The following is an 18106-nucleotide window of genomic DNA, read 5'->3' on the forward strand; positions in this document are numbered from 1 at the left end:
AGCCTGTGGTTGTCCTCATGCTAACTCTGCTGCTGGAGCGTTGGATCGGTTTACCAGTGTTGTGAAAGAGCTGCAACACACAGGGCTTTGAAAACTTGACTAAACTTCAGTCCAATCTCTGCCGCCCTCCTCAGCAGGGGCACTGAGTTCATTGTGAAGTCATTAATTTCTAAAATCTGGCATATCTTATTTACGGTGGGGCTGCCTAATGTGTAAAGAGAAAAGTTTGAGGACAAAGAAGCTTTTCTTCTCAAGTCTGTGTTGATAAGGGACTCAAAAAACAAAAAATACATTTTTTTTTCACTTGTAACCATAACGGGGATTTCTTGTTTGTTTAAAAAAGAAGGCGAAATTAAAGACAATCAAACATGATTGACGATGTGAAACAGCAGTAACCAGATAACAATGAATGGAGTTTCAGTATCTGACTGTACTTTGTGGTATTGGTGGGTACACAAGTTTTGACCTGGTCCCTAAATCTACTGGTTGAAATACAGCCCCAAACCCCTACAAAGCCATAATAGTTGTAGTAACTAGGGTGGTACGTAATTGATTAGCCATACGATGAAGGCGTGGGAAAACGTTGTGAGGCCGAGGCTCGAACGCAGTGAAGAATTCTGGGTGTTGTGAAAAAAGGGACATGGAGAGTGTCGGTGTAAACATGATGATGATGAAAAGGAAGAACCATATGCATTGCCTAGATGGATATGAAATCTCTTGTGGATTTCTCTGATGTGGACAAATAAAAGGACTCATCTTAGATCCTGTGCTAGACGGTTTTAATGGTTTTGATTTTGTTATTATTTTACGTGGGTCGGTGGGTGAGACTATTGATGTACCAAACTGTGAACAGACGTTCTTACAAAGACTCATTGAACATTGAGTAAAAATTGATTGTCTTCTTTAATTATCATTTGTTCATTTACAGATGGATGATACAGCATCGTATGGTAGCAAAATACTGTTTGACACAGTAGTATTTATTTATTTTTTTAAACAGCATCCACTGCGGGGAATGTGAGCACCATTCATTTCATGGAAAAAAAGCATACAGAAATCTCCCCAAAGCTTTTCAAAAAGCAGACATCACAAATATATCTTTATGGCAGAATATTTCTCACCTTACACACCTACTACCCCAACCTTGTAACTCCATTTTTCCCATGCATTCTTACACACATGAAGGTGATTTTTTAAAAATAGTTTTATACTGACATTATCTGGTTATTACACATCATGCCATGCCAAAAGAAGTAAGACCCAGACTGGGTATTTAACAGTTGTTGTGCTTGGTTGGGACAAAGCTAGGTTGATATAATTGCTCCCTGTGGATCCCAAAAAAATTTTTGTTGGTGGTTCTCCAGTGCTCAGCCAGGAGCTCTGGTGGTGGCATTCAGTCTCTGCGGTGAGCTGGAAGTTGTTTCATTTATTTTTTATCTCTCGCTGATGGATTCACACCCTGGGCTTGTGGTGACGCCTGACCAGTCTTGTTCTCCTCACTCCAACTGCAAACAAGAAGTTTTGGGAAAAGTGACAGAAATGCCTAAATTTCCCAAAGGGTCCTCCCAATCTATCTATCTAGGACGGAAGTCAGTGGGTAGTTATGGTTCGAAACCCATTTACTTTCTTTACCCAGGTTTACCTGAACACACTCAGTCAGTTGGCTGATAATATCGGTTGGCTGATAGTGTCGGACATCCCTAGTTTTAATCTTTGGTTAAAGACCCCTAAAGATTGGCGAAGACCTGACTTTAACTTTCCTAAGGGTTTGGATGAGTTACGCAACAATCGGACCACATACCTGGGCCTCTCCTGGCAGCACTGGTTTTCCCCCCCTCTGTAACATAAGTAAAGTTACCACCACACGTTAAATTATGGCCATAACTCTCAACTTTATAGCACATACGTCTGCAGCTTTTAATGTTTACCTTTAATGAGTTTGGTAATTCTCTCTGACTCCTCATTAACCAGGCTGGGGTTGCCGTGGATGGTGGTGATTCTGGAGAAATCTGGCCCTGAAAACAAACCAAGGAAAAAAAAACAACCAAACATTTGACCATCAAACATAAACCACAGGTTAATTTAAGCGTTGATGAAATGTTCGCGGTCGAGGATCCTACCCTCAATGAGATGAGGCTCTTTCACCGCGGTGATTCTGCCTCCACCTTCAGAGCAGCAGCAGAGAAGAAGATTGAAAGTCATTTAATGGCTTAATAACTGTACAGACTGACAGGTACACACACACACACACACACCTCCTCCTCCTCTGCTCCCTCACCAGTTAGGCACATATGTTCTTAAAACATGTTTTTAGAAACTCACAAAGACAGAAAATGTCTTCAGTTTTTATTACTTTACTTTTATTTCTTTTCTAATTCCAAATCCTTGTCTCGATATTAGTTCTTTTGATTCGTACCATTATTAAAAATCTATACTTAAGAAAATATTATTTTTTGGTGGACATTAAGCAGTTTAGGTTTCAACAAAATAAATTATTTTTTGGTGGTCATTAAGCAGTTTAGGTTTCAACAAAATCTGAGTCTGGGTCACAGAAAGGAAGTCGAGTTGAAGTTGAACTCCAGTCCAAGTCACTGAATGGAGTCAGAGCCAAGTACAGAGACCAGGTTTTCACATAGGTCACTCAAGACTTTGGTTTTAAAAACAGGAACTTTGGGTCAAGGCCAAGAGGACTACCAACAAATTCAGGTCCAAAATAAATCAATAGTTTGCGTTCAGTCACAGTCCTGGAATTTAGTACAACAACACTGTCAAATGTTGTCATTTAGAATAAAACAAAGGTCACAACGACAAAAGGTTGTTGTGATAACGACATGCATATAATCTGTAGTTTGACCCTTAGCATCAATAAAACGTGCTAAACAGTTACCTCGACCATTTTTAGCATGTAGCCCCACAAAGAAACTTTCTATTAATAATTTCCAGGCTGAAAATTGCCTTTATTTTAGTCCCTAACAGTGACCCATGACACAAAGCAGATCGAAGCCTGTTAAAAAGTTCCAAGACACCAGAGATTTAGTTCTAACTGCCCCTGCAACCACACAGGCTAGTTGTTATTTATGGACTTCATGGAAAGGCCACAGACATACACAGAGAGTATGAGTAACGGCGGGAGTCTTGGCCGAGACACAAAACCTCTGGGAGGAGAAATGAAATTAGATGGATAAGTGATGAGACGCACATCCAACATCGTGGTGCACCACTGCTGCTTTACAAAACCTTGACTTGTTCTTGGCAGTGTGTGTGTGTTTAACCATGTAATGGGCTTTAAAATGCCACCCCTTCCTCTGCAGCATCATTACTGAGGCCTACGTAAACACTAGCTGGAATGAGATCATGATGTTTTAGATGGTGTCAGGCCAAAAGTTGTCCTAAGTAAGTCATTACTGATACGTTCGGATGTTCACCCAACAGAAAGTGACATAACTGCCGCAGCTTTGTACGTTTATGGCAGAGCTTCTGTGGCCAAAACCAGTTAAATTTTGGATGACTGTCGGGACCACAGTGGAACGATTTTCTTCAGGTTTGTTTCAGAATTGAGTGCTGGCTGACAGGGTACACAAAGTAAAGAGAGTAAAAAGGTTGGCAACCAAGAACCCCACCCCCATCCCTGGCCCCGTCTCAAAAAAACCCTTCTCAGACCCAGGTGGAAGAGACTTTGTGAGTGGACTGACCTCGGATTCGTTTTCCATCAGAACCATATTCTCCACCTGCAACAGACAAGGAGTCGTATTGGTGCCATTAACTCCACACTCACAGTGTTTGAGTAAAACTCATCTCTAAATAGGAACTACCTTCAATCACTCTGGTGACCTTGGTATTGGTTGGATCTCCGTGAATAACTCTGGTCAGTTTAGTGGTGGGCGGTTTGCCCTCAATGACCCTGGTGACTTTCCTGACCCCAGCCTCTCCCTCCACCTCCAGCCTGACAGTGGGCTCCGTTTCTATGATTCTGGTTACTGTGGTGATCATTGGGTCTCCTTCGATGACCTTGGAGACCTTGGTGAAGGATGCATCTCCTTCGATGACTTGATGACTGGTGACTTTTGTTGTGGAGGGATTTCCCCCGATGACCCTGGTGACCTTTTTGATCTCAGGAGCTGTATAAAGGAAGAAGGGAAACTGAAGAACCTGTTTTGGGTTTTTGTTTGGTCAAGGTTGAAGAGTTCTGTTTAGGCAACTAGATGTGAAAGTTTCTCAACGAAGACGTTTGACCTCTCATCCAAGAGGCTCCTTCAGTTGAGAACAGAAGAATCCGTCTTCGTGTGAGAGCTGTTACATTACCTGTCTCGATGTAATGAGTCGTAGTGTAGGTCCTCTCTGCCAAGACACAGAAGAGGCTTTAATTAGCTGCAGTCACATTCACATTCACACGCTCATCGTAGACAGACAACGATGACGACGACGTCACTTACTGATGAAGGTGAGTGGGATCTCGGTGTAAGAATAGCCAGAAACAAACTGAAGGGAGACAGAAATGAACATGAAAATCCAGTTTCAAGTCTGAAACATTCAGGACACAGTCTTCACATGTGTCTCCTGTTTCCACCTACCTTTATCTGGATGTACCTAATCAGTTTCTGCAGCAGGGCCAGGAGGTCCTGACGGCCCACGGGGAGGTCTGTGAGCAATAAGGTGGAAAAGCGGGGTAGACAAAGGATTCTGGGTAAAGAGCGTACACACATTATTACTGTGATAAGATCGTGGTGGTCTCACCTCCAGGATAGAGAACATTCTTCACCACGTGGACCACACCGTTTGTGGCCATCAGGTCGCCGTCTGGAACATCCACAGAGTTGACATGAATAGAGTTGTTGACCTGGAAAAAAAAAACATTTCAGAAATGAGTTTAAAACGACTTTTAAGCCAAATTAACCTTTGACATTAGCACCTGATGAACCCCTTATTCCTAGACTTTTAACTTAAATAAAAGAAACTCCCACACAGTGGCTCCAGTGTTGGCAGTGACATCTGGAAGTTCGATTCCTAAATTTCCAGCAGTGTTATTGTCTTCACAGCGTTGGAGGAGCTGCTGAGAAGGTTGGGGTTTGGTTTCCTCTCTCCTCTACTTCCTCTGCCTCCCACACTCAATATTTCCTTTAGCCTCCGTCATATCACTCTACTCTCTGCTGTTTTCCTATTATTATTCCGTCTATTATTTTATCTGTGTGTGGCTGATATGATGTTTTAAATCAGTGATTCACGGGAAATACATTTCAACAAAACAAACGGGAGGAGAATTGGAGGATGAGGGTGGTTTGAAATTTTGAGTTGGGGTCAAAACAGATGTCAAGTCTTGCCAAGGGCTTCATTCTAAATCTCTGCCATTAGTTTTGACCTTACTGCTGGGTGGATTCTAGGATCAGGTCTTTTGATGGATGATGAGTCATGAGTCACATTTGAACGGCAGACTTTTTGTGCCTTTACCTTTAAATGAATGCCATTTGAACGGCAGACTTTTGTGCCTTTACCTTTAAATGAATGCTCCGCCCACCTCTTACACAGAGGTAAGACATGAGAACTACTTCAACTCTTCAACTCTGCCTCCACTAAGAGGAGAAATGAAGCCTAAAATGTACTCACAGACATAACTTGCAGGTTGTTGCCCTGTAGCGTCTTCAGCAGGTTGGTAACTCCTCGCTCCAATCCTCCGTTGATGAAGATGCCATTACTGAAGTGGTACAGCAGGATGGTTCTCAGGACATTAAGGTCACCTGTCAGCCACGGAGAAGCAGTATTTCAAATGTGTCAAAAGTTTTTTTTGTTGCCGGCCACTTTTGTTCTCTTTAGTGCAACGCTGTGTTAAAGCATGTCGAGGTGAGTCAGCATCGGCTGGACTCACTTTTGAGCAGAGCCATGTCCTCCCTGCTGAGGCTGCTAAAGGCGTCGTCGGTTGGAGCGAAGGCGGTGTACGATCCTTCTTGCCTCAGTAGATCTGTCAGTTCTGCAGTCTCCATCAGTGACAGGAAAATCCTACAGATTCGCAGTAGAAAGTTAAAAAAAAAAAGGTCAGTTTTGACCTTTGCACCTTTGTCTTCATTACTGCTGTTACATAATCCACAAAGGAAAAAATCTCAGTTTTTATGAACGATAAGGACATTAGTTTCCTCCCGTTTTATAGCCGGTCTGTTGTCAAATCCATCAAACTGAGCTCCGCACACGGAACGTCATCCATGAGTAGAAGACAAGACAAAACTCTACGTCACATTTGGATCAGGACCCACTCCTTGCTCATTTCTTGGCTTGGCCACAGAGGTTTTGGCTTTGGAATATAATAAAGTTGAGGATGTGATTTGTGTAAGACACACGAACATCTTTGGTCCCACTCTTTCACACATCTGTTTCCTCAGTTATCCACCAGGACTCACTGCTGCCAGCGTTGGCCACGACGGAGAGAATTTGATATATTAAACACCTACATCAACTTTCTGTAATTTTAATTTTGAAAAACAAATCATTTTCTAGTTCTACCACTAGTATACCTCCACTCTTTCTAAATTACTTTCTCAGACTTTTGACATTGCCAAAGGAGGCTCTCAAAATATGAAAAAATATTCAAATTCTTCAATTGATAATGGTTGTAAAAACAGAAATAGACATGGAAAAGGTTGGCGTTCTTACTTAAACCGTCCGTCAGCGATCAGGACCTCGTACATACTCTTCTCAGCCGGTTTAATGAGGGCATTCATGGGATGAAATACTCCATTACTTCCTTCTTTACTGCCTTTCAACATACAAGAATTTTCAATGCAGGCCGCCTGACAAAGGAACAGAGAGAGAGAGAGAGATAAAGAAAAACTATAAAAAAGACATAGCTAAACGTTAGCTACAAGTTGCAGTGAACTTGGGTAAATATACCAAAACATTAGAGACCATGAACCATACATTTTACTCCCACATTTAACCTGTTGAAAGCCAAATTTCTCCTTAAGGTTTTACAAATAGTCAAAAGTAACAATATACGAGTAAGCCAAAAGACTGCTAAATAGCTTTTAGCTAGCTACTTCGGACCTTAGCTAGCAAGAAAAATAGTAAGAAGATAAATTAAATCTGTCAGGTAACTAAATTTAGACCTCAAAATGAAAATGTGAATGATGTAGTCCTGCAAATCATTCACAGCAAAGATAAATTTTCGAATTTCCTACTTAATTAAAATGAATTTTAAAAAAGCACCGGAACCAAAAATCTCTCCATGTGCCATTACTGGCCCAGGGCCAGACCCTGGACACGCCTGAATTAAAGGAAAGGAAGTTCTGCACCAGTGAAACAGGAAAACACGGCCAGTAATAAATGAAAATGATTCTAACGTCAGGGCAGAAACCAACTCTGTTTACCCAGAGCCGGATTCCATGTCCAGAGTCTGGCACCGCGGGAGTTTAATCTCATCATCTTCACCTCTTTACTTTTCACTCTGTTTATTTCTTTTGCAGCAAACACACGCCTGCACATAACCACACACACACACACACGTCAGGTTCCTCACAGTGCGGTAAATGAAAACTCTGAGCATTTTTCCAGCCAGTGTCTCCAGCAGCTGGCCGTTGTAGAGTTCGCTCAACGTTATCTTCAGCTTCAGGAAGTGATTTTCCAGAAAGATCCTGAGCAGATCCTGGTCTATCCTCATCACCTCATCTGACAGACACACAGTAGACAATTTCCAGATGTGACGGAGACACCGTATACACACAGGTCATCAGCTTTACACAGTTTAATTCTGGTATTAATAATAAAAAAAGAACCCAACATGAACGCACTGGTGAAGACGGTGTTGAGGGGAGCGAGGACGGTGTACTCTTTCTGTGCACCCATGGCCTCAGCTAAGTCCAGTTCAGACACCATGTCAGTGAAGGCGCTCTGGTTGTCTCCCATCAGTTCCATCACCTCCTTGGCTGTCAATCATGGAAACAACATTTTAGGAGCATGAAGTCACAGTTACATTGATTGATTCAACACAACTGTACCACAGTGGTCAACATTATTTTTAACAGATTGGACGGTGGGCCAGTTGATGATCACTACTGTGTCGTAATAACAAAAAATATCTTTTTAATCACATTATAGAAAAATGTGTTTTTTCAGTCAAAAATGTTTTTTGTTTGGCCTTTTCTGCATTATTTGCAACAACCAGCTCTGTTTGTGATCAGTGTTTCAGTAATTAAAATTCAAATTGACACCTGGACACATTTCAAGTATTCATTCTGAGTCAAGCGCATGACATTTAGCTCCAGATGCTAGGCTAATTACCATCTGAGATCTTAGCACATCTGGCTCACAGAAAAAAAAACCCCAAAACCCAACTTTGGATCCAAACAAGAAGCTGTGCAGAATACACCACCCTGGCAAAAGTCAAGCACTAAAAAAGTGGGAAAAGTACTGAGTTCCCGACACAGACAGCATCCAGCGACTGGAACAATCTGGAAGCTGGAATATTTACAGATGTATGCATAAAACCTAAGACCAGACGGGCAGAGAATGTAAATCAGCCACCTCCTTGCTGGGAGGCAATAGTTCCAAACACTACCCCCTCGTGTGGCTCCATGCAGTATCACGGCTCCATGATTGAGCACAGAATAAGTTTTACCTGAGTTGGGGACGAGGACCTGGTCTATGATGTGGATGACGCCGTTGCTGGTCACGATGTCCTTCTTCAGGACCATCTTGATGCCGTTGACCGTCAGACTGTCTCCATCACAGCCGATCTGGATGCTGCTGCCCTCTGCTGTCTCGTACTCCATTCCGGCCATGATGGCTTCTGAACACTGCACACTGTTCGGCAGGTGGTAGTTGACCAAGGCTGGTAGGGTAAAAACGATGAACGTTAGAAGGGAGGAAAATCGTGAAAAAATCGTGGGCAAACTCTTTGACTCTTTGACTTTGATACCTGCAATAACATCCTTGTCGGCCATGATTCTCTCCATATATCCTGGGCTCAGTTTGTTGAAGGCGTCGTTAGTCGGAGCGAACAGTGTAAAGTGGCCAGGCTGGTTCAACTTGTCCATCACATCAGAGGTCAAGGCTACCGTCTGGAAAACAAGGCAGAACAATCTGCAAGTCCGTCTGAGGAGTTACTGCGATTTTTCAAAAATACTTTCCATTTGCTTTACGTACAGTGAAAGAGGAGAAGTCGGGGTCCATCTCCAGGAAGTCCCCAATGGTGTTGCTGACGACACTGATGACCCTGTCAATCACGTGCACCACTCCGTTTGTGGCCACCTGGTTCCCATGGATGATTCTGGCACAGTTTACCGTCACAACCTGCACGAAGGGACGGAGACAGAGAGTCATCGTCACTAAATGCAGTCCATAAATTGCTGTCCTTGGACAACAACAGGAAACAGGTTTGAGATGAGCTTCCTGGACAAAGTGGAGATGGAGACGAAAAATGGAAAAAAGAAGAGGTTATCCACCGACCCCGTTGGAGTAGTGGTTAATGTAGAGTTCCTGACTGGTGTACATGGACTTTAAAGTCATGCCATCCTTCAGGTCTTTGGTGAGAAGACGACGATTGACCATGTGGAAGTGGAGAGCGTTGTACAGCTCCACGTTGACGTTACCAATCAGAGCGCTGCGCATTTCCTGAGGAAGAAAATCACAACATAGGTTCCAAGGTGTACCGACTTTATATTTCTGTTCCGACCCAGCTAGGCCAGAGTCAGAGTGGTCCGGGTCTACTCACAGGTAGCAGCAGATTCCAGGCTTCGTCGCTTGGCGCAAACATGGTGAAGGAACCCTGGCCTTCGATTTCTTCTCTCACCTTGGACATGCTTGCGTACTGCCGCGTGGTTGTGGCCTTGACGAGTCCCAGGGTTCCGTACACATGGTCAATGGGCGCCACTAGAGTTGGAAGAACAGAGGGATGGTTCATGATGACAGTAATGGTCGTGGTCCACATGGAGTCTCTGGATTGAGGCCCTCACCTGCAGGACATCCTCTCATACCCTCCAGCTTCATGTAGCCAGGGCAGCACTCGTACACCACCATGCTGTCAGACAAAGACGACACATCGACAAACTGTGAGTGAAGCAACCGATTGTGGACAAAGATGAAATCACTTGGTTCCAGGTGCAGGACGCCAGGATGCAATCGTCCACGTACTGCCTCTTTAACGCCAGACAAAACGAATGCAGTGTGTATTATTATCTAGTAAATGCTGGAAAGAATCAGTCAGAACTCACAGCTGAGAGGATAGTAAAAAAAATGTTTTGACAAATTTGCAAGGAGAGGATGATGAATGTTTGGACTGAGAATGTTAAAGACTGCTCAGGGACGGGGTTGGGAGTGGGGGGGGGGGTACTTACTCAACCATTAATCCATATTTGGGAAAATTACATTAAGAAGCACAGAGCAGGAGGGTGTAAGAGCATCCAAAAAGCAAGTGGAGAATCAAAAAAAAACATCATTACTGGACAGAAAAACAAGACTTAGTCCAGTGTCTCGTATAAATTACAGATAACTCGAGCTGCAGGAAGCAGTGAGTGGAACCGAGGTTCTCCAAACACACAGTCTGGACTTCACAGACTGGGTCACGGCCCTCATGTGGGTCGCAAGACCCTGCATTTGGGTCATCTTGCATAATGTTTCCCAGGAGTTTACAAATAATGTCTATTGACTTGTGTCGTGAAGGTTTGTGACTTTTAAAACATGGATCCCCCCAAAAAATGTTTGGGAAACACTGGTCTAGTTGACCTGGAGCTCTGGTGACCCCCATATACCTGTAAGGTGTATTCTGTACTGCGTTGTACTTGTACTAGCATAATGGTGTGAAGTGGTTTGAGTCAAGATAAAATTCTTTGTATATCGTATCGTTTCTTGGCAGCGAGTACCGATTAAGCATTAAAACTAGCATAACAGCGCTGTCATGAAGTTGTTAGTCTTTACCTGGGAATTTCATCATTAAAATTCACAACTGCATTAAGATCAGTGGGGATTTTGCCGTTAGGCTTGAAGGTATTATTTAAAGTTCTCTGGATTTGATTAGAAAAAAAATGTATTCAAGTGCTCGCAGCTACCAGAGAAGTCAGAGCGTTTTGGCCTTTCAAGTGCTTTAATTTGAAACACAGACGGGCGTGTCTCTCTGATTTAATCTGATTCCCTAGGAGACACACAATCTTGATCTGCCGTCAACTTCTTGTGGTTGAAAAAAAAAAAAGCTGAGCTTCAGGAAGGAACAGCTTATGGAAATTTGTGGAGCAGAGATCTCTCAAGAGGGAGCCTTAGAGAACACGCTAACAGGAGAACCTCAGATGGAGCGGCACAGAGTTGACTTGATGGTGTTCACAGAGTCGGGGGACACAATTAAGTATTTCATGCAGTTTGGCTTTAATATTTCTAAGAATGTTTGTCCAAGTTAAAACACACACATCATTCAAAACATTACACTAGAAAAAAAAAGCCCAGTCGTGAGTCAACATTGGCAGCCACTAGAGGAGCCACAGAGTCAGTGGACACTGAACACTGCGGTTTAACCAGGAGCTCTTCAAAGCCTCTCTGTGGTTCGTTAAAGACGAGGTCACATATTGATGTTTCTTACATTTTTTTTACTTCTGTTTTTTCTATGTCTGCCTTCACCGTATTTCCAGCTCGGAGTGAAGGATCTTTAGCCGCCGTTAGGTCTGTTGTTGTAGCTAAAATGACCGTGGCTGCTGCTGCCTTCAGAGGTCACTGCAGTGGATGATACACACATGTGGGATTTGGCTCCGTTTTTGTGTTGGCAGCCCTTTTGGTGCAACACAGCGACTAAATCAGGGTCACGGTCGGGCGGAGGCAGAAAGGATTGAGGATTTCAGAACCTGTGACCTTTTACTGTCAGTAACAGATGAGCTCGTTAGCCACTGAGCCACAGCTGCTCTTTAAAAATAAAATCACACACAGGAATCTTTACACGGAGCGTCTGTGGGTTCGATTTGATCTGGACCAGAGGTCAGACAATAATATTGACAGAGAGCTGCAAAAATGTATTCATTCCAGTCACTGAAATGATTACTGCGTTAGTGCAGTGTATAAAGTTCTCAGTACTGCAGTAACACTGCAGATTTAGAAAAAAGAAGATAAATAAAACAAAATGTGGTTTTTACCTGTTTGTGCTGCTTCATTATATCTGCTAAATACTTTATAAGTACATATATAGAGGACCAAGGAGACAAAGAAAAATAAGGGAGAAAAGTTTTAAGATTTGATTTGAAGTTTGACACCTTTTTATCTTCCTCCAAAATGGATAAAAGTACAACAAGTACAATCCAAGTACCTGGATTAGTATCGGTACAGACTGTGATTCCAAAAAACTTCAACACTTCAACACTCTCCCGTCGACTTTCTCAGAAAGCTCAGACAGTTTTAGAGACCTCTCTAATCCACTGTTTATGAACCTTTTTAACCAGATAATAACTCGTATGTTTTCCATACTTTGGTTCACAGAGCAGTGAACACGGGTTGACAGGAACTAAAATCTGAAACATAAATAACGGACAGACTGCTGTTCATCAGACGGACGTGAGGTCATGGCTCCGCAGCAGCTGCGCTCGGCAACAGAAAATGTAGCCACTGTACTGTTACTGTACAGTATTTGGCAGTACAATGAAGAGTACACAGGAGTGGATGGGAACTCTTTTGCATACATGTATACCAGTTTCCATAGTTTTCTGCCAAAGGTCGATCGTTACACTTGGACAGACCACTGTGTGTTGGTTTTCATCTTAAATAAAAATGAGGGTTTACGTCATTTTAATGAAGTGATTCTCAAAGTATGACTCTTGTCCCCCCACTGTGAATGATCTGTGAATTTGTTTCTCTTTTTCTTTTTTTTTTGTTGGTGAAAACGAAAAAGCAGCTTTGTAGGAAATTTGCAGCAACTGGCCAACTGCAAACAAAGCAAACTGTGGAGACCAGACTTTTGGTCCAGAGGTCCTCATGTGATCCCGACTGTAGCTTCATGACCTCACCAAAATATTCACCAACACACCCACACACACACCCAGATACTGGGAAACAGATGGGTGGCATCAGATAAAACGTGACTATTTTCCCCCTGTTCCATTATCAGCTGTCATCTGTGGCACTTGTTTCCAGGACAAGTGTCTTTTTTTCCCCTTCCTGATGTCAGACTTCTCCTCGTGATGACTGACCAGAACCAACAGTGGGTTCTGAGTCACTGACACGCAGCATTCACTTAAAAAAAAACTATTGGTTTTTGGGAGTGAAATAAACTTAAGAGACAAACTCTCAGCCTGACGAATTATTTACAAAACTAATTTTGGGTCATAGCGTTCTGGACCTGGGAGTCAGCCAACATGCACTGTTCTTAGAGAAGATACAAAGACAGGAAGTGAAAGTGAACTAGTTAAAAAAAAAAAAATTCAACTCTCGAATCTGAGAATCATTCATCTGATCTCTTAAACCTTGTGACCCCATCTGTGGTGGATAATTAGAAAATAGCAGCAGTGTTGAAATCCCGTAGAAGACCCTCAGACCCTCGTCCTGATCACTCGTCAACACCAGAGCCAGTGTGGACTGAATCACAGCTGGGTGGTTTTCCTGCACCGCTGCCAACAATGTCCTCACTGTAACCATAGAGGGAAAGAAACACGACTTCTGGCCTGGACTCTATGTCCATTTTTGTTCATTAGGATCTTGTTCTTGTACAGTAAAAAAAAAACAAAAGTCCGGCTCTGGGTCCAATCACTGCCCTGAACCTGGACTGAGTTCAAAAGAGCTTCTTTTTGTTTTAAATAAAATAGTCATTAAGGCCAACCTACAAGACATTTTTAGGGGGTCGTGGGAGGGGTGTTATGAAATATATTCAAAGGCTCTTTGTGTGTGTGATTGTGAAATGTTTTAAATCTGGTTTTAAGACTTTGGAGTCGTGTAACGTTAGTCGCCCTTGACAACCCAGACACTGTAGGCAGTAAAGGAGATTAAACTCTTCCTGAGAGGAAGTAATGCCTCTGTCACGTCGGGGCAGGCGGCCTCCGACTGGATGAAGTTCTCCTGAGGCTACACGACACGTCTGAGACTCAGGAGGAGGAGGTTTTGGAAATGAAGGGGTCGCTGAAGTAGAGGAGGAATTGTTTTGGAAATGAAGGGGTCGCTGAAGTAGGAAAAGAAAAAGTGGGAAAGAAAATTTAGAAGAAATTTAGAAGACGCTAAAGAGTGAAACTACAATAAAAGTTTTATGTGTTTATTTATGTAACTAAGTTCTAACCACACTTGATAGAAAAAAAAAACTAGTTAAAAAAAAAAGTTGAACTTTTCTCGTGTCCTCTGAATCCTGACTTGTTTCGAAAGGTTTTGTTCGAAAGTCTTTGAATTAAGTTCAGATATTTCTGTAATACGAAACCATGAAATCATTTTCAGGAGACAGTGATGATTGTTTTTGTTGTAAACTAATGCTGCAAAAATGTCTTAAAACCAGAGACACCAGGGGACATGGCCAGAAGAGCAGAGACAGAAAGATTCTTTGTTCAGACTGATGAGTTCAAATACCAGAAACTTCTACACTTTCAATCATCTTCAGAAAGGTGGAGAGGTCAAAGGTCGAGGGTGGAGAGAAATCTGAGCTTTTAATGAGTGGCTCATTCAGTGATAACCTGAAATGTTGTAAACTGCTGCTGGCAGGAATGTCAGCCCGTGATTGGTCGGCGACCGGTCTGCACAAGAAAACTGACGGACTGAGTCATTTTAGGTCAAACTTACGCCTTCTTGCCACAGATGGAGCCTTTGTACCAGTTCCTGCAGGTGCTGAAGTACTTCTTCTTGGTTCCCAGGACCTGCTGCAGGGCGCAAACGTTGGGTCTGCGAGGGAGGGGAGGGGGCAGGGTGAAGGTGATGACAACAGTGTCCTTCAAACACACACACATATATATATGTTTATTTTATATTTTTTATATTTATATATATTTATTTATACATCGCTGTCTAAACATGTTTTTAAACAGGCATGTTCAAAGTCTGGCCCTGGGGCTAAAGCTGTACTTGATACAGTTTTTTTAGGGCCGTAGGATTAAAAATAAAATTCCATCAGACGTCATATGAGCTGTGGTCGATTTATACATGTTTAAGAATTGTTTTAGCTACTTTTCACATTGTATGTGTTCCATTAACAAAACCTTCACTTATTATTTATTATTTTTCTGGTTTTTATTGTTTGTTGCTTTTTTTTATGGTCTTTTTTTTGGGCCACATGTCAGTAATTATAGATATATTTTCCCCATTAGATAAAAACTGACTAACAGTGGTTTTGGCTGACTTGATGTGTCCTTTTTAAACTTAAGGATAATCATGATCACAAACACCTGTAGCCACTTTTGAGCCGTATTTACGTTAATAATTTTTTACCCTGGGGGTAACTTTTGGCTGTGTGTTTTTGATGGAAAACAGCCAAAACAAATGAACCAAACAACTAAACCTCATCATCATTATTAGCTAAACCTAGTTTACTTTCCAAATGTTTCATAATGATTTTTAGATTTTTAAATTGTTTTTGATGTAACTGTTTTTTTTTTTTTGGGGTCTGTTTTTATAGTTTTAGTTTTCTGCTCTCCTGTTAACCAAGAGTTGCTTTTGAATTGCTTCCAGTTGCTTGCAATAATGGATGCTAACCATGCTAATGAGTGAAGGCAGTGTTTTGAGGACAAACAGATATTAACGAGGGTTTCTAAAATGGAAAGAATCACAGACAGAACATTTAATTCTGCTGTTGTCATCACACTTTAATGTCCTGCATGTGTGTGAAACCAGAGTGTGACACAAAAAGACATACGTGTGCGTGTGTAGCATCTCCTCTATGAAATTCATGACGTGTGTCTTAAATTACCACACAAACACCCCCCCCCCTCAACCCCACCCTCCAGATATTCTGACGCCACATAATTACATTCAGCTCCACAGATCAGTCATGGATCAAACATGGCACCAGGATTATGGACCAAAAAACCTGAAGATTTGAAACTGTATCAACGTAGCGTTGAAGCTAATTTAGTGGCTAACATTGAGTTTGACTTATTAATATTTAATGTTAATCTTCTGGGTCATTTAAGTCATCTTTTCATTATTTAATCCACATTTTGCTAAACTCTTCCTACGTTTATCTGACATTTAACACAAGTCTCTTTTTTTCTATTGTCTTGCCTCTGTTAGCGATTTGCTGCAGTATATTGAGCTAATTTGTCCTTAATTGATCAAGTTTTGGGACATTTGCCTGAATTTCTACATGGTTTTGCTAATATTTCAGCCATTATCCAGATTTTTAAAATCTTCCTTTTATGATTATTTTCTTGGCTTATTTTACAGTTACCTGCTGTTTAGTTTTTTGTGTTTTTTTAGTTCCAGTATCTAGAATTTTTGTACATTTCGGGACACATTTTAGGATTGTTAAAGAGTGCTATAAATATTGACGTTTAGCTACCTCGCAGCTAAACCTAAGTTTTCACTTTAAAGTCAAAGTCAACGTTATTGTCAAATGGACACTTGGTCAATTGTCACCTGAACTTTATTTTGTGACAAAAGTTAGAAAAATTGTACAATTTTGGTTGAAATGGGTTGCATTCCATAACAAAATAAATGGTGTGAAATATGACTTTCCCAGCATCCCACTGCTCTGTGGTCTGGAGCATCACAGGTTTAAGACAAACAGGCAGTGTAAGATTCCTAGAAGATTCCCTGATTTAAATTTTATCAATTTTTTTTTCATTCAAATTTTAAATGTTCAGAGAACAGTAACAGGGTGTAATGTCCCTTTAACCACTGCAGTTTGTGTTCAATTAAACTCTTCTCATTTGGAACACTTGTTCCACTTCGCACTCATCTCACCCCTGTGGGTTCTTACCCTTCCTTCCTGGCCCGTATGCGGCTGTGGGTGACGATCTTGTCATAGGCGGATGAATCCACACTCCCTAATGTGCAAAGTGCCACCAGCACTGAGGTCACTGCGAGCAACTGATGCATCCTGGGAAGTTCCTGTACAAGTCCTCGGTCCAAACATGCAGCGGCAGGGCCCCCTCCACACTAACACTGGAGATATGGGAGTGCACGTGAGGGAGGGAGAGCTTTTATACCAACAAGTCTGTGGAACACACACCCGTACCCACCCACTCTAAAAAAAAAAAGAAAGAAAAAAAGAAAAACTCTCTCACTGCCTTTTCCATTCAATTATGTCCTGCTCTCACCCGCACACACCCTTCTCTCCCTCCCTCACAGGATTTTCTCCACCACCATCACATCCCAGTGCTCCGAGGACACCCTGAGAATTTTTCACAGTTCTAAACAGCTCTTTGAAAACGCTTTTCATAACAACAGAGAATATTATCACTGCAATGACTGGAGAAATTTGTCACTTTTTTTTCTAAGCTAATTTTAGTAAAAAGAACTATTTTTCTAATTCTTTCTTTTCCTTTTTTTTTCTTTTCTTTTTTCCAAACTGTGAATTTTCAGTTTTGGAACAGTGATTTCCAATCCTTGCATTGTCTCTGGTTCTTCAAGAATGTTTGCTCAATTTTACTGAACGAAAGAATTACGCTGCTCGACCACTAGAGGTCAGTGTTGTCTTCATAACTTACCTAGACAGATATGGACTGCAGGAAGGCCAGTCAGGCTCTCAAACTCTGTTCTGACACCGAATTCTAATTTTAATCATTAAACATATTTTTTTTGTCTTAAAAATAAATAATATTTTAGTTCTAATTACACAAAATGTACCAACTGTTTTGGAAATGACGTTATTAAGTATGTTATAGTCGATGTTAGTGTTTCTAAAGCGTTGATAAATTAGTCTGAGGCCCGAAACTACACACAAACGAGATACGTTCACACTTTTCCTGACAGTCGTCTGCCAGACTGTATTTTTATCGTCCACCCCCAGGGGGAAACCTCTCTCCTCCTCATTACTCCTGCCGTGTGTTCGCATGCAGCCTTTGGTCTCTCTGACGCCTGTGCTGCAGGCTCTCTCTCTCTCTCTCTCTTCCTCCGTCCTGCCTGCTGTCATGTCCATCGTTCATCAACTAGACTTTTCTGCAGTCTCCTCATACCCCCCCCCCCCCCCCCCCCCCCCCCCCCCCCCCCCCCCCCCCCCCACCCCCACCTCAACACCCAAAACCAA

General features: G+C 42.0%; 1 protein-coding gene across 1 annotated transcript; it reads right to left on the reverse strand.

The window, feature by feature from the left end:
• Positions 1-884: 884 nt before the first annotated feature.
• Positions 885-17039, reverse strand: postna (periostin, osteoblast specific factor a). The gene is made up of 23 exons (XM_008333216.2): positions 16838-17039; positions 14707-14805; positions 9936-10000; positions 9695-9852; positions 9430-9594; positions 9127-9273; positions 8900-9041; positions 8600-8812; positions 7773-7907; positions 7502-7650; positions 6640-6776; positions 5861-5991; positions 5602-5732; positions 4735-4837; positions 4572-4639; positions 4434-4479; positions 4303-4338; positions 3813-4118; positions 3693-3728; positions 2121-2165; positions 1929-2015; positions 1802-1837; positions 885-1505 (listed from the first exon to the last, which is right to left on the reverse strand). The coding sequence occupies exons 1-23, from the start codon at positions 16954-16956 to the stop codon at positions 1453-1455; spliced, it is 2607 nt and encodes an 868-aa protein (XP_008331438.1). The 5' UTR covers positions 16957-17039; the 3' UTR covers positions 885-1452.
• Positions 17040-18106: the final 1067 nt, after the last annotated feature.

Source organism: Cynoglossus semilaevis, chromosome 19 (genome assembly GCF_000523025.1).
Source record: "Cynoglossus semilaevis isolate Cse_v1.0 chromosome 19, Cse_v1.0, whole genome shotgun sequence".
NCBI lineage: Eukaryota > Metazoa > Chordata > Actinopteri > Pleuronectiformes > Cynoglossidae > Cynoglossus > Cynoglossus semilaevis.